Genomic DNA, 15,677 nt, shown 5'->3' on the forward strand with positions numbered 1-15,677 from the left:
CGTTGTACCCGCTGAGTCTAAAGTCGTCCTTAATGTACGCTTCGCTTATGGCAAGTATGGGAATGGGATATTTTAGAAGGCACAACTTGAGGTCGGGGAACTTATTGCGAAGGCTCCTCGCGTTCCACTGCACTGTGGCTCTGTGGCGCACTGCGGCTCTCCTATAAAGACTGTCCATGCAGGGATGTTAGCACTCCTTCCGCAGCAAGAAGGTGCTGTCGGGTAAGGACGCAGCAGCAGGGAAAGAGGAGCGTGGTGGAGAGAGGCTCGCTGGTTACTCATCTTTGAAAGCAGTTATATGGGTCAATGAGCTGGCATAAGCCGAACGAAATGTATATTTGGGTATTATGATCTGCGTTCTTTCATGGGGTATCATTATTTCAGAAATGTTTGGTGGCCTTTTTACGGCCCCTTTAACGTCCGATATATCTGATATATCGGACATGCGTTAGGGGTATCACACCTAGGGAACACATAGGGAAGAGAGGTTAGATAACCTAGGACATACTGTAGGGTCTGTGCGAATGATGTTCGTCGGTCTCTACGCGGGTGAATATAAGCCGAAGCTCAATGACTTTACGCAGTGCATCGGTTTGTCTGTCATGCATAACACTATCACAGATGCTCGAGGGCTTCGACTCATTCACTAGGACTTTTCTGCACAGGAAACGGCACGCTTTCGTCAACAAGTAGTTCACGGAAAAGCAAATAAGTGCCGGCGCCGAGGGTTGAACCGGTCAGGTCCTTGGCAGAACCTGATTACCGGCCCAGAACGCTACCTTTACACCACATTGGCATGCCTTCTTGTGAACTGGGGAGCCTCAAGTAATCGGGAAGGACAGAAAGATACATTCATTTAAACTCACTCTTACATATGTTTCTCTCACTCACTCAACATTCATACACGCGGCAGGTGACTGATGAGACACGGGGCAACACGCGACATTTTTTGCGCGACGCCTCCTGTCTCAGAGACGCGTTGCTTCATGCGCTTGCGACTTTACGTGTAGGTGTCTCTGAATGTCCGCTTTATTACACGTAAGAATTGTCCGGATTGGTGTATGCGTGGAAGAGAGAAAAAATCGGTTACTTCTGCCTTGAACGTTAGGACCCGCCATAGGTGCGATTTTCTGTAGTGCTTTTCTTGTCATCTGTGCAGCAGCATTTCGCAGGCTTATCCTATCAATGCAAGTTCACATTCTATTTCTTCGTTCATTCATCGATATACATGCAAAATATGGGCCCTCTTGGCTTTCCGGTGTTGAACAGAAAACCTAATTAGTCGGGCAATATGCGCGGGGCAAGACGCGACAATTTAATGTAATTTAGAAAGAGATCAAGCCAACTATTAGGTGGCTTTATGCTTGTTCCTCAGATATTTAATTTTTGCATATTGCCAAGGATTTTCCAGCAATATTTCCTGTTTCCTAGCATATTTCCAGCAAAGCAGAGGCGTGTGCAAAAGCGAGCGACGAGCGACACATCATACTGGCGGTGCAAAGGACGGTGGAGCAAAGCAGCACCGGGTTCAGTGTGGTTTCATTGCGCAGCATGTGGGCGGTGGGCTCACGGGGATTTCGTAGGGCCCCACGGGCTTTGCTTTGTCTGCTTCTACTGCAAAGACTAACTTGTATAGGCTTCGTGCACTAAAGTTTCGAAGTACTGGTAGCGCCCCTTCCCATGAAGGCCGTTTCACACTGAGTAGGTGGTAGACACATGGTGGCCATGTGGGGCAATGGAAAACTTATATCCCAACACTCAAAAGTGTCAACGAAGGATGGTCACAACAGGAGGTACTGTTGCTTTGTTCGTTGTGTTAACATTGAGGGCGATGTTGACAACGTAACTGGGAAGCGTTTGAAGTTTCACTGCTTCCCTGTTCAAAACAGTGAAGCCCATCGCGACAGCGCTGGGTGTCTGTCACGCGAAATAATTCAGACGACAAGGTAATACTTGTGTTTGATTGTTTAAACAAGCGCATCATTCTAAATTTCAAGAAGAATGGTAATTCTTTTGTCACAGATAGATGGGAATCAGTGTTTCCCGTAAGGCAACGCAAGCGTCTGTTGCTGAACTTCGGAAAATTTGGCGGTCAACAACTACGAACCCCAGCAAGACGTGTCCTGAACTTTCGTGTACTGTCACTTTAATATCCGAAAAACTGCAGCATGATACGATTGTCAACACATGTTAAGCGCATACTAAGTGCGACAAGTCTGAGCAAGCAATCTTGCCTGTGATTCACCACATTCCTCAAATCACTCAAAACATTTAAAAAACAGGAAGAAGAAAGAAAAACACAGAGTAGATTGAAAGAAATACACGGTCACTCATATAGTAATGACTGATTTGTGATCTACAACTCCGTTGTTACCTACATAACTAGCGCATTTTCCACCTCATCCCATAACCATTCATGTAGCTGTCGTTGTTAGCGCATTTTCATTTGTGTCCTATGTTATTCTGGAATTATTCCACTTAATGGAAGTTTCTCATCGGTATCTGTTCTTGTAAGTAGCACGGTATCCTGAAACTGGTTTTAACTATGAGACCATTTTCTGGATATGTTCCGTAAGTATACTATTTTGTTAAGCAAAAGAAACGTAAAAGCCTCTAGTTCATTACAACGGCGTGTCTCATCTTTCCCCGAGAGATGGGGCAAGATAAGACAATCTGAATTGTTGAATTAATTGTTCTGTGTTTACCTTACACCTGCTACGTCCCTTCTGCATTTACAGGTCAGAAACCTTTGAGAATGTGGCTTTGGGTATTTCTTTTTCTTTCTTTTTTCTGAATGCTGGGAAAATAAAAATTTCATATTCAGTTACAAATTTATCTCTCAATTTGCCCCACTTTACCCTAACAGACAGACAAACGAGCCGAGACGAGCTCGATCTAGGGAGATACACAACACATTAGGTGCACTCAGACTTGTACGTATTTGGAGTATTGTATTTAAAATACTGTATTTTAAATACAATTTGCGGTATTTTGGTACTCTACGCAATACTTTTTGTTTTGTGTATTTGTATTCTATTTAAAATACATTTTATGGTATTTTCTACTCAATACTCTAATTACATATTTTGGATCTCCCTCTCAAACTTTCTGTGCGTCGTCTTTCCATTATCTTGCTTGGTCAGTGGAATTTCCTGAATTTTTCGGACTTGACCCGGACATTGCCCTTTCTTGGAAGTCTCCAGAGATCTTAGCCCGTGTGTACTAATCCTTTGCGAGTCAGGGTTCTATTATGTGTGCCCTGACGCGGTAACGCCGAATTCTCACCTCGCCGAGCAGGGACCTGCTTGAAGTTTGCTTTGTTCTGGGTTACATATACTTAGTGGAGTTATGTGGTGTCTCTTTGTCATCTTTTTGGGACTTTGTGTTTAGATGACTCCTATCACACAGGGACGGCTTGCGTAGTACGCGGGGTTTAGATGATCCATGTCACATAGCGGCGACATGCCGCATTGACCAGTGACTGGTGACTTTTTGCGTTCAAGGGTAAATAGTATTTTAATTGTATTTCAAATACTTTTTGAATTATTTCGTGCTCTATTTTAATTACTTTGATATTCATGTATTTATACTCTATCTTAATTACATTCTAACCTCAGTATTTATTATCTTATCTTAAATACATTTTTGAGTATCTTGTACATGTCTGGGTGCACTCTACTCTACTCTACTCTACATGCGTGGTGTTTGTCCCTAGATAGACGCTCGCCTTGGCTCGCTTGCTGATTTGGGGTTGCAGAAAACTTTGTCTCTGCGCGAGAGCGTTCGGTACAACAACGAAGTGTTCACAAAATTATGCTCGATTCATGAAAGCTTACTTTTCGGTGCTGCACTGCACTCGGTGGTTCATCCCACTGAAGACCTCCGATGACGGTTACATCAGGTGAATCCCTGCAAAGTTATTATTTCTTATTTATTTATTTTTTCGCGTCCAAGGTTTTGTGGCGTTGATTTCGTTTTCAGTTTACTGGCCTGTTCCTCACGAATGCGTACATGCATGCTCTATTATGAGCAAGTGGCAATACCTCGTCCTGCCTGAAGCCGAAGCATATTTCCTTCAGGGTGTAGTTTTTGTGCTATCTGAGGCACACGCGGTTATGTTATGAAAACGTGACGTTTGGTAAACGGCTGTATGGCTACACATTATGGTTGTTGATTCAGAGGAGACAGTATAAAATTAACACTAGTTCGTCGTCGCCGATGACAGAACGACAACATTCGCACTCCTAACGGAGCTTGCTTCAATCGTGTCCACTACCTCCCAAGCGGCATGAGAGAAGGTACTTGGGAGTACTAGAGAGTCATTTCTGCTCGAACCTGACGACCGACTCCGCTGGTTCGAAAAGCTTAGAGGAAGGGAGCAAAGTGCATTTTAGTAAAACGAGCTGTGAAAACCTGTTCCTGTCAAAATCTACTTCAGTTGGGGCTCCGATTAAACTCTCCCCATAAATGACCTGGATTTCAGTGGTTTTGAGTGAGAACCTCCGAATCGCGGTGGATCATTCGCACGTTTTTCTGAGTAGTTAATGCGGCATGCTCCAGGGTACAACTTTCTCATTTTAGGGTGGTTACACTCGGACGAAGTTCAGGACGTTTGTCGTGGTACCATCAACGCGCTTTCAGGCAGACGTCGACAGTTGGGTGAGCTGATCTCGCTATAATGAGTCAGTAGCATGTAACAGAAAAGAAAAAAAGAAAGAACTGGCGGTCGCTGCTCATGCAACGAGGCGTAATCCTGTAGAATTACTTCTGATTCGCAAAACTGCTACGAAATTACGCTTATAATTTAAAGTTCTAGGAGTGCTTCGCTATGTAAAATTATTACTATTATCATTAAAATCATTATTAGTACACAGACGCCCACTAAACTCACACCTTCTCAACGTCATCGGCGACTCATAAATGATCACATACTGAACCGTGCGTTCCAGATGGTTCGGTCATAAATGGCCGTCGAAACTGAAAAAAAAAAAGAGTTTTCGTCGCAAGGGAATATGATCCTAAGCTTGTGATTGCAGTCCACAGGCTGCACCTTGTGAAAACCAGAGTTCGAGGTGACTCGTTACTGTAACTAAGTTCCTTTTTTTGTAACTTTTAACTTAACACGGTACTTTTGCGCCGTGGTAACTTTCAGAGGAGCTCGTTTCTTTTTCAGGTAACTTTGCCAAAGTAACTTAAGCTAAGTTCCAAGTTACTTCTAACTAGCTTTTCACTCTCGTCCACATATTTTCTTGCTTTCTCTCCGTTTTTTTTTTTTTTTCATGCCATTTTATGCCATAAAACGTGATATTCAATCAATAACAGTACTCTATTCAGGAAGTAAAAACTGCTTCCGTTGAAATGATGCTGAACCATTGTGCGCCCACAGGGAGTAAGATGTAAAGCGTTCAAATTGTTTGACATAAACGAAAAAAAAACGATCTAAGCGTGTTGCTCTCCTCCACAGGCACCTCAAAGTCTGACTCAACTGCTCACGCGCGCTGCACCTGCGTAGTGCTATTTTGTTTCCGAAGTAACTTGGAAGTAATTCGTTCGTTTTTTTAAGTAACTCCGTAGCTGCGAGTTACATTTCAGGCTGAAGAACTTCGTTATTAAAGGTACTGTAAAGCAGCACCGATCAAATGTCATTTAGTGTGGCTATTCGATAGTCCAAGCCACCAGGAAGAAAACTGTGCAAGTTTCATTCCAATCGACGGTGCAGTTAATTAGAAAATTACAATTAAAGATTACGGGCAACACTGTACTAGGTATTCGAAATGAATCCGTACTTCTGACACATACGGCGGCAACCACATAGCATGCGTATAACACTGGGCCCGACATAACAATCCACCACACTCCACCATAAAATCCGCCCCTGCAATCCACACAACGATCCACATCTGAGGTTAAACGGATAAGCGAACTGAAATGAAATGCTGAGCCGTTGAAAAAAATCTGTCAGACGTTCAAGAAGCCAGACAGCGTCGGGACTTGTTTGTTCACAGAGGTTCACATAGAGAGTTTGTTCGTTCGAAAGAGGCCGCGAACAAAAGGAGCGCGCAGGCGCAGCAGAGAAGTAGGGAGAGCCCCCATCGAACAGCGGCCAGCACTGGGTTACTTCGCAAAAACAGGGGTTAAAAGTTTAAACTGTTAGCAGGGGTTTCAGAATGCATAGGTAAACAGAAAAACTAATAATATGGTTACTAAAATAACGAAGTTCCGATGTAATAGTGTGCAATACCAATTTTCAGTGTTGCCCGCTGTACAGGGGGTTGTTTGACACCAGGCGTCGCACCGCTCCAATACGCCGCATCTTTCATGGCAAATTAAAAATATTTATAGCGCGTTGTCGGTCGTATGGTTCCGCATATGGTATTTAGAAGCAACAAAGTCTCTAGTCACATCACCGGCATATCATGCTTGTCTACTGCTTTACAGTACCTTTAACTTAGTTGATCTATGGTGAAAACCTTGTACGTATACGGTAAAATTACAGACTGTCTGTCGCTCTCTCTTCGTCTTGGAGGGCTTCCTTCTAAACCCCGGTACATCCTTTTTATGTGTCCCTTGCAGGTATCTTTCCGGTTAGTCGTCGAATCCGAGACGGAATGGGATCAAGACTTCGGCAACTACTTTGAGGGATGGTTGTGTGTGCTACTTTGGGCACTCATGGACAGGGTCGACCAAAATAGTTTTTCTTCACCCCCAACCCTACAGCGCGTTATCGTCTCTAGCATTACATCATAAGTGATTGCAGTTATGCTCCTACATTTGACCGGTATGTGCAAACCATTACGCGCGATTTTAAATTATGCCTCATTGTCTTACTACAGTTGAACTATTGTCATCGCATTACTTCTCGTTGCATCAGCAAGGATTTTATTTTATTTTTCGCGGGCAATAAAACATGTGTCAAATATTGAACCCCCTTTTTGGTGACTACAGTCAGCGATACCTCATGATCGTGGAAGTAATCGTGGCCTATGGGAACCGTTCGCAACATCTCTTGACTCCATCTATCACATGCATTTTTAGGGCGGGTTCTCGCGCGTTGAGCATAAGAAGAAATGATGAGGCACTTAAGGTGCACTGCATTTGAAGTAACATATAGCCTCCACCCCTTTTTTAAAGTCGTCTTCTGTAATCCATCTCATCCGTCTTTCACCGTGTATCCTTTATATTCCCCACCCCCTCCACCCGTTTCCTGTCTGTTGGTTCTTAATGAGTGTTGCGGTATACATGTTAGGAATGTGGCAAAGTTATTGATACCGTAGGTGTCAAGGATACAGGTCGTGCTAAATACAGGGTTGACTGGCTTCAACGAACCCGAAAGTCTCAACCTCATACGTAGAGCGCAAGATGGCCTACTCTGGAATTAGTCAGGAGGGAATCCCGAAAAACAAAGAAACGGAAAGAAATGCAGAAATACGAAGCTCATCACGGAGGGCCGCTCGATCAACAACCACAATTATGGTGGGCTTTGCCTTACCTCGGTGTTCCAAGCAAGCGCAATAGTTGCTTTTCGCACCTTCACACACCCCTGTGTGAACAGTTTTGTTCTTTTTTTAATTGGATGAGGAGAGGTGAAAAGTCGCACATTTTTCCCGTGCCTTTGTTCCTACCACAAAGCACTCTACCTCATTCACTCGTGTAATGTTCATAAAGCATACTCACTTGTCTACGCAGTGGGCTGCTGTGACGACAACGGTTGGTGTTATCAAACTTCCCCCGCACAGGAAACTCGTGTCCTTCACTGTGATATGCAGTCTAACCTAAATAGATATAAAGCATGAAAAACTGTCAGGTCGTGGTCAACCTGCACAAAAAAGGCTTCAGTATCTTGGTAATCAGTGTTGTCAACGTGTGCTAAGAGGTACTGGCACATTCTCCTCACTTAAACTGTAAGAGCTTATTGGAAGATTATTTTTGGCTTAATTTTACCCGGCGCTTCTCTTTAACAGCCTCACGCAACCGAACCAGCACTTCAGCATAATATCGGCTCCTATTATCGTATAGTATCGGGTGGTAGGTGAAACCAGGTATTTAAAACCAGTGAAAACCTTGACTACGGGGTACTTAAAAACGGGCACACGCAAGGTAGGTGGTCAATTAGCAGAATGCCATCTCCATCCCCAACAAATGTCGCCACGATCATTCTGCATAAAAGCCGTCTCGAATTTTACGGGCGCAGAAGAATACTTGTATTTCCAAGCCATGCTTTCCTGCTTGCTTTTGTGGTTTCAGTGGTAGGTCCACGTCTTCTCCGGTCACCAACTGGTATAAAAGCAGCTCTGAGCAGCGTTTATCATAGATTCATGGCTAACAGTTCATAACGTTCAACTCGATTTTTCTTTTTTTCATCTGTCAACATTTTGGGCACCAAACGCTGACAGACCTTGGGCATACCCAAATGTTAGTGCAAGATCGGTTCTACCGGCCCACTACTAACGTCCACTTCTGTAGCAACATGAAGAATCGTCAGACACCTGGTGATCATAACCAGGGTTGCAGAGATGTCACTCAAGAGTTGGAAGGATCGATGCAGGAATCATTCCAGCTTTATCAGGAATGGAATGGGAATGGAATGGCTGCAGCCTTCTTAGAGATGAAAGGGGAATGGAATGAGCCCCTCCTCTCAAGCGGAATGGAATAGGAGTGGAATGGCCTGGTTGTCCCTATGGTAGTTTCGGTTTCGACCCAATGGTTTTTGCCCTTGCGCCCCTAGAAATTATGCCTGCGCATCGGACCTGCCACGATGAAAAGGGAAATAATATTGTCGAATTTTTTCTGTATCGCTTCGCGGTCACGCACAACATAATTCAAGAATGCACGGAACTACGAAAAATGCTGAAACGGGCAACAGGGGGACAGGCGTGCAGTTAGCCGAGTCAGGAAGAGGCAATCATATATATAGAAAAATAATGGGCGCATGAAGAAATTGCTGCCGCCGAAACTGTGCGCAAGAAATTGGCCTCTGCAAGAACTTACGGACATGATCGCCACTTCTAATTCACAAATTACAAAGAAGCCTGCCTCACTCTATTCAAGCGTTGTAAATTTCGTGATGCAAATCAAGTCACGAAACAAGACTAGGTTTGCTACACATGAACAACTTTCGGGCGTCTCTCCCGCGTTGCGTAGTTCCGAAATATTGTATATTGTTTTTAATTCGAAATGCTTTTGGTAATTCATTATAGTTCAAAATCGTTGATTATTTGTTTTATTTATTCTTTACAATTTAAGGAATGGAATGGGGTTCGCAAACCATTCCAGGAGTGGGAATTGACCATATCTCGATTCCTTGGAATTGAAAGGAATGGAACTAGCACACATCTCTATTCCTCGGACAAGTGCGACCTACGTTTCCATTTTTTCTTTCTATTTCTATTCTACTCCTCGGAATGTAATTGGAATGGAATGGGAGCCAGGGAGCCCCCATTCCGCAACCCTGGGTATAACCATGCCTTCCGTTTTGCGGCACGATTCCTCAGTGGTGACGCGAGATGGAATTAGAGTGGAGAACCACCCATGACTATCCTAGAGGGCAACGCACTATATGAATAGATACGTGAACGTTCCTCCTATACGCTGTGGCGCCGTCGGCGCCGTATACTGAGCGTGCTTTGTACACGCAATGTCGCATAACATGCCTTCTCTGTGGACGGACATATTTCTGGTGCTTTTTTGTATGTGTGTATGTGCCAAAGTAGACGGAACATTGAGTGGAACCTGGAAAATAGTGCACCTGTGTGTCTTCATGCGTCTTCGAGGAAAAACTTCGAATACGAAAAGAAAGCAGTCGAAGTAAACGTAAACACAAGTAAACGTTACAGACACCAAGTAAAGCAGGCTACACGAAGAAACATCGTCGCGTCTGCTTGGTGCTGATCACCCACGTTCACGCTTTTCTTATCATATACACCCTGAGAAGAGAACTTCACCGCTCTTACGTTCAAAACAGACTGTCATTCAGAGTGACAATTGTTCTCATTTCTAGTTTGTTGGAAATTAGATGTATCCGCCCTTGTGTACCAGTTTCTTAAAGGGGCACTAAAATGCAGAAACAAGTTCGCTTCAGATCACGTTCCACGCTATCTTAATTCTACAGAGAGGGAGCCGCAATAGAAATTATACAGGGCTCTTTCTTGCTTCGGCGCTAAGCACTGAACGTCGTTCCAGTTCGCGCATCGGTGTTTTTAGTGCATGCTGGGCGTGCCACACCATGGAGCAGTCTAGGTGAAAAATGTAGTGCTCGTTGCGAAGCGGACTGGCGTCGCCGTCCGAAGGCCGTGAAGATAAATGTTGTCAGTGGAATATTCGCGAGAACTCTTGTGGGCTACAATTCAGTGAATCGGTATTGAAGAATGAAGCAGTGCGCATCATGCCACGCATATACGGAACACTACGATCGGACCCGTTCCAAATCTACACGGCCACGATAGGTAAGCGCGCGCTTCTCCTGTTGTCTCATTGGATGCCGCCAGTCTTTGCTTCCTGGGGACCCCATTCGTTGCCGCCAAAGACGGCTCTGTTTTCATTGCGTTTTTCTTCTTTTTTTCTCTTCTTTTAAACGGTAGCGCTGTGTGAGCTAATTTTGCTTGTATTACACTAATTGAAACACGGACTTTCATTTGAGAGCAAGGTGTTTTTGCACTTTAGTGCCCCTTTAACCGACACAAGAACCGTGGGCTTGCCACGATATCCCCGCGTTCAAAATTCGTTCTCCAAATCCACAATACCTGAAACACAAATCGCGAAAATCAAAGCTTATATCTGCGAGGTCTAACAATTGCCGTGTTTCAAAGTAGGATCTCACTGAGCCAACGTACTAGCTTCGCGTGTTTTCGATGTTCATCGAAGTCGTTTGGTCGAATGAAATGCACATTTTAGCGACGTTTAGGCTCAGCGCAGGGCGGGCGCACTGGGGCAACACAAAACAAAGCGACGTTGGTTAGTTTATGGTCATGAGAGACCTATATAAGTACCGCAGTGAGACCAAAGTTAATCCATGTTCGTTGACTACAGGCCCCGCGCGGGTTCCAGGCTGTGCAGCATTAAGACTGTGCCGATTTGAGATTTTGAACGTTTCTGAGCATGTGGATGCTTAACTACGGGATACTCCCCGAGCCCGCTGTCTGCTAAAGAGAGCAGCGGTAACTGTATCATTCGACACAATGGTACAACAGAGACCATCGTCTTCCCCCTTTTCCCTGTTTCCCGCGTGTATTCTTTGAGGAAACGGTTTGCGACGTATATACTGATTATCACACCAGCGGAAGGGCCGCCTTGTTTGGATGGATATCGATAATCTACGCATATCTTTACAGTATCTATCGTAAAAGGTCCTTACATGCCATGGGAATTGCCCTGGAGTGGCGTTTTTTCCACCTGCGATACCAAGTTCCACGTCGCTGTACCCTCCACTTGGTACGGCTGTTGCTAAACAATATAACAGAACAGTGAGACGACGTAAAAAAAGATATTCTACAAAGAATTTGTGTGGTAATTTTCGAGCAATGTTGTAAGTGCAATGTGTATATATCTCAATTTTCCTTTTCTCTCTCTCTCTCTGTCTTTCTCTCCCTCAGAAAGATACAAAGTTTTTCTAGTCGTATTCCTTGTCTAGTTCAGTGTTTCCCAAACTTTTGGCGGTGATGGACCCCTGTAAGCGATGAGAACCAATTCACGCCCCCCCCCCCCACCCCCATCCGCACCTGCAAACACACACCGTCACAGCCAGTGCATAACCAGCAACCTCGTCAGCTGCTGCGTCCTTTCGATACAGCTTCAGAAGCGATTCCGGACCGGTTTCTTCTTCTTGTTTGTATGTGTATGACGCGGACAAACGTGCATTGCAGGACTTTTCTATCAGAAATTAGAAGCTAGCCGTTGAAGCATGCTTGTAGCAATTTTGGAAGTTCTGGGTGTTTGGAAATCGGGCAGCATGTACGAGCGCGTGTTTGCGGGGACGAAAATCCTCACTGAAATGTGAGAGACGGTCGCGGACTCCCACGGACACTCTCGCGGACCCCCAGGGGTCCGCGGACCACACTTTGGGAAACACTGGTCTAGTTGTCATGTTTTCATTAACGAGCTTGCACAGAAACACCTGGCTAAATAAAGAAAACTAAATTCAGTTGTGTTATGCGTGACCAATGTGTTTTGTTCCTGTCGCTAATGCGAAACTGTCGATGGCATATCGGATAAGATTTTAGATCAACAACACGTTCGTGAATTAGGATACCCTGTCTCCTGTGGTACTTCGAACACCCACGACCTGTACTTCAAGCTCATTTGCAAATGAAGTACTTTCTTTCTGTGTATCTAGCAAGCAGAAAACAGAACTGCGCAGCTTTTGAACTCTCTGGTATAGGGAACTGTCCACTTCCCAATTCTGCCTTAAAGGTACGACGTAAATAATCTTTTACTGCCCTACAACAATTTGCTTTTATAGAATTTAAACGAAACGCCTGTACGTTTAGTGCTTATCAAAGCGCGAGAGTGTATTCTTGACAACAGGTCAAAAAGTTTACAGTAGGCAGTTCAGTGTTTTCTAGTGGCATCCCTCCTGTACCCGTCTTTGTATTCTTCCCAGCACTGTGGTATTTTCCAGATCTAAATGCGTTCTAGTACTCAGCATTAACTAATAGAATAATGAAGGGGAAGTACGAACCCCCAGTAGTAAGAGTCACTAATGCCAAGGCAGCGGTTGCGATGCTCCGAGACATCTTGTTGACGCATCGAGTCCTTCGTTCCTGGACCTCGATGTTTTTTATATTCGCACACTAGGGTACTTTGATCGTCATCAATTCGTTTTGGATGCGCTGACTATGCGTGCAACCTTCGCCTCGTACTTACCTTCGTCTAAGCATCAAATCCCGCTATGGGAGGCGCGGGGGCGCAAGAGCAAAGGTAGACACAGTGCCGTGTATCAAAATGGAGTATGGCGATTGGGAGAAGCCTGACATCTAGAGGCAAGACTTGTCAATCAGACTTTAGCGGTTTTCATTCGTTCCTGGTTTCATTGTGCCTCTTGGGAGGAGGTAGCGGGCCGCACTTCATGTGACGAATTTCCCAATTCACCATCATAAATTTACTGTTGAGGTGGTGGTTTCTATGGTGGCCGACATCACACCAAATCTCCCCAAAATGGAGGTGCAGCTTGGAACGGCAAAGCGAGAATCTCGTGGCAAAAAACAAAAATAAAACGAAAAAACAATTCACATCTTACTTTTATTTCGTTTTGTGAGTATATACCCGCTTGTATCCATCCAATCAAGTCAGCTTTCCTCCGCAATAATTATTTACGCGAAAATGACATGTTTCGTCGCGGATGGAAGGTTAATTTAGACCGCCTGCCGTTGTTTTGACGTGCGTCGGAAGTCTCTGACCCATGGTACTGGAAGCAGTGTTTACCTTCCCCACATAGCTACAGGCCTTGGTCGAGATCGAACCCGCGATCTTGAGCTCAGCTAGCCAACACGTTACCAACTGAAGCATCGACGTCGGCTACCAAGAAGCGGTTCTGCCGTCCTGCAACTTCCTGTCTCCCTCCATCCAGATGGCGTTAATAGAAGTGACTTCTTGTTGTTGTTTTTTTTTTTTTTTTCTGTATGTCACTATGGATATCCGTTTCAATCCAGTCCAATCCAGTTTCCCCAGCATGGTGGCATATACAGTAAGTAATGATGAAATATAACTCACGATAGCCTGCAATAGTACATGAACGTATTTCGACCTTTGATTGGCCCGGCACCTCAAAAAGTGGGTGGAGCTCCAGATATAGGTAATCACTAAGTCACTGGTGCCGCTAGAGAAGACACAAGCACACAGAACTTTTTGAAGGAAACGCTTTCGTCCAGCTTGTAAGTACAGCATAGTTCGATTGATCATACACGGAAGTAGTGTCAACCGTGTAAACGACCAGTTGGATAGGACAGCGCGACACGCAAGCCACACTCTAGAAAAAAAAAGGAGTGAAATGTGGAGTAATTACAGCTTCTAGTCCAGTACATTGCAACTACTCCCCATTTTAGTCCCCTGACCCGGAAATTTACTTCCCAGGAATGCAAAGAGTCAACGAAATCTGTAAGTGGTCTCCCGAATGCGGCAGTCCACGTAATTATGTGCTCTTCGTGATTTTGATGAACTAAGGCTATATAACTTAGCTAACTTAGGAATTTTTCGCCCACACAGAAGAAAAATAGTTCGCGGTTCTTTCTTGTGAAATCGTGCCCTATGCATGTCAAGACTTGATATTACTCGACACGGTTGACGGTTTAATTCAAAGTACGTGGTGGTGGTGGTGGTGATAGGGCTTGCCGTTGTCGGCCTCACGTATGTGGGCAACGTCACGACTCACGCCCTGGGGGAATGTGCGTCCTGGGCCGACTTCTAAGGGAACTGTGCCGACATATGTCTGAAAGCGTCTGAGGAAAACCAAAGGAAATTCAAAGTACGTATTTTCATTCATGCGCATGAACTATGTACCTGTGATTTTTTAGCACAGAGCGTGAGATGCAGACTCCACTCTGTGACATTCATTTACTCCCGTGCATTTACTCCCTAAATTTTTAACTCATTTAGTACACAACGCAACGCAACGCATTTAGTTCCCAAAAGGACTAAACTTACTCCCTTTTTCTTAGAGTGCAGGAAATTCTTGTAACTGTCACGCAATCAAGTGGTTTAGGAACCGTTTATTCTCTGTAGCAACACCTCCCACTGACGGCTGTACAGGCATACACATGCTCTTTTATCACGCAAAGGGGAGCGGGCGCAAACAAGATGGAAAGGGAACTTATCGAACTTTGGTAACACTGCATCTTCCCTTACAAGTGCGTTCTCACAATGCATCAATGAAAGTATACCAACTACAACGATTTAATAAGAATGACACTCAGTCATCTTACAACTTAATTATCGCAATAAAGGTTCAGTGCTCTGGTCTTGCATATCTTCGCGGGCTTCGACACCGACGGGAGCTTCACCTAAGCGTCGACGCCGCTGATGGTTCTTAGCCGGGATCTTGGGTAGACAGACTGGGTTGCAGAGGTTCCGGTGTTGCACGAAGGTGTTCCCAGGAGCGACGAAGTTCCCGTCCATCTTCCGTTCTGATGAGATAAGACCGGGGTGCCCCAGCTGGGTCCAGTACGGTAGCTCCTGACCACGCACGAGCTTGTTGTTCGTATACTGATATGGGGTCGTCACTGTGGAGGTCCGGTAACTGCCTTGTATGCCTCTATTATAGAAGCACCGCTGACGGTGACGTATGTCGCGCAGACGACCAATGACATTTTGTGGCGGCACGACTTTGGGTTCGAGATGTCTGTAATGAATTTGCAATAAAGTGCGCGTTTGTCGTCCCATTAGTCTTTGCGAGGGGGACTTGAGGGTTTTGCCTCGGTGTGTATTCCTCCACACCAATAGTGCACATCGAAATTCATCACTCTTATAAGGGTGTTTCCTTAGAAGCTTCTTTACCTCCAAATCAGCTCGCTGTACCATTCCATTGACACGAGAGTAATGAGCACTTGAAGTTATGTGTGTCACATTGACCTTGTACACATCTTCTTTAAATGTATAGCAACTGAACGGCAGACCGTTATCTGTGACAAGATTCACGGGAATTGCGTGTATACTAAAAACCTCCGTTAGAAACGAAATTACGATGCTGG

The 15,677-nt window shown here is 44.8% G+C and overlaps 1 protein-coding gene and 1 long non-coding RNA gene across 3 annotated transcripts in view; one reads left to right on the forward strand and one right to left on the reverse strand.

Moving 5' to 3' along the window:
* The window catches only part of LOC135385255 (uncharacterized), a 26,943-nt gene extending 20,019 nt beyond the window's left edge, over positions 1 to 6,924 (forward strand). Inside the window, exons 2-3 of the long non-coding RNA XR_010420373.1 lie at positions 4,582 to 4,659; positions 6,574 to 6,924. This is a non-coding gene — a long non-coding RNA (uncharacterized LOC135385255). The remainder of the gene's footprint in view (positions 1 to 4,581; positions 4,660 to 6,573) is intronic.
* Positions 1 to 12,776, reverse strand: part of LOC135385252 (U21-ctenitoxin-Pn1a-like) — a 19,705-nt gene extending 6,929 nt beyond the window's left edge. For both annotated transcript variants that reach the window (XM_064614457.1, XM_064614458.1), the window contains exons 1-4: positions 12,674 to 12,776; positions 11,351 to 11,439; positions 7,675 to 7,772; positions 3,837 to 3,909 (exon numbers count right to left, since the gene is read on the reverse strand). In XM_064614457.1, coding sequence (XP_064470527.1) covers positions 3,837 to 3,909; positions 7,675 to 7,772; positions 11,351 to 11,439; positions 12,674 to 12,728 — 315 coding nt within the window. In that variant the 5' untranslated portion in view covers positions 12,729 to 12,776. The remainder of the gene's footprint in view (positions 1 to 3,836; positions 3,910 to 7,674; positions 7,773 to 11,350; positions 11,440 to 12,673) is intronic.
* Between the last annotated feature and the right edge of the window lie 2,901 nt (positions 12,777 to 15,677).

The sequence above is a fragment of the Ornithodoros turicata genome, chromosome 2 (assembly GCF_037126465.1).
Source record: "Ornithodoros turicata isolate Travis chromosome 2, ASM3712646v1, whole genome shotgun sequence".
In the NCBI taxonomy this organism is placed as follows: Eukaryota; Metazoa; Arthropoda; class Arachnida; order Ixodida; family Argasidae; genus Ornithodoros; species Ornithodoros turicata.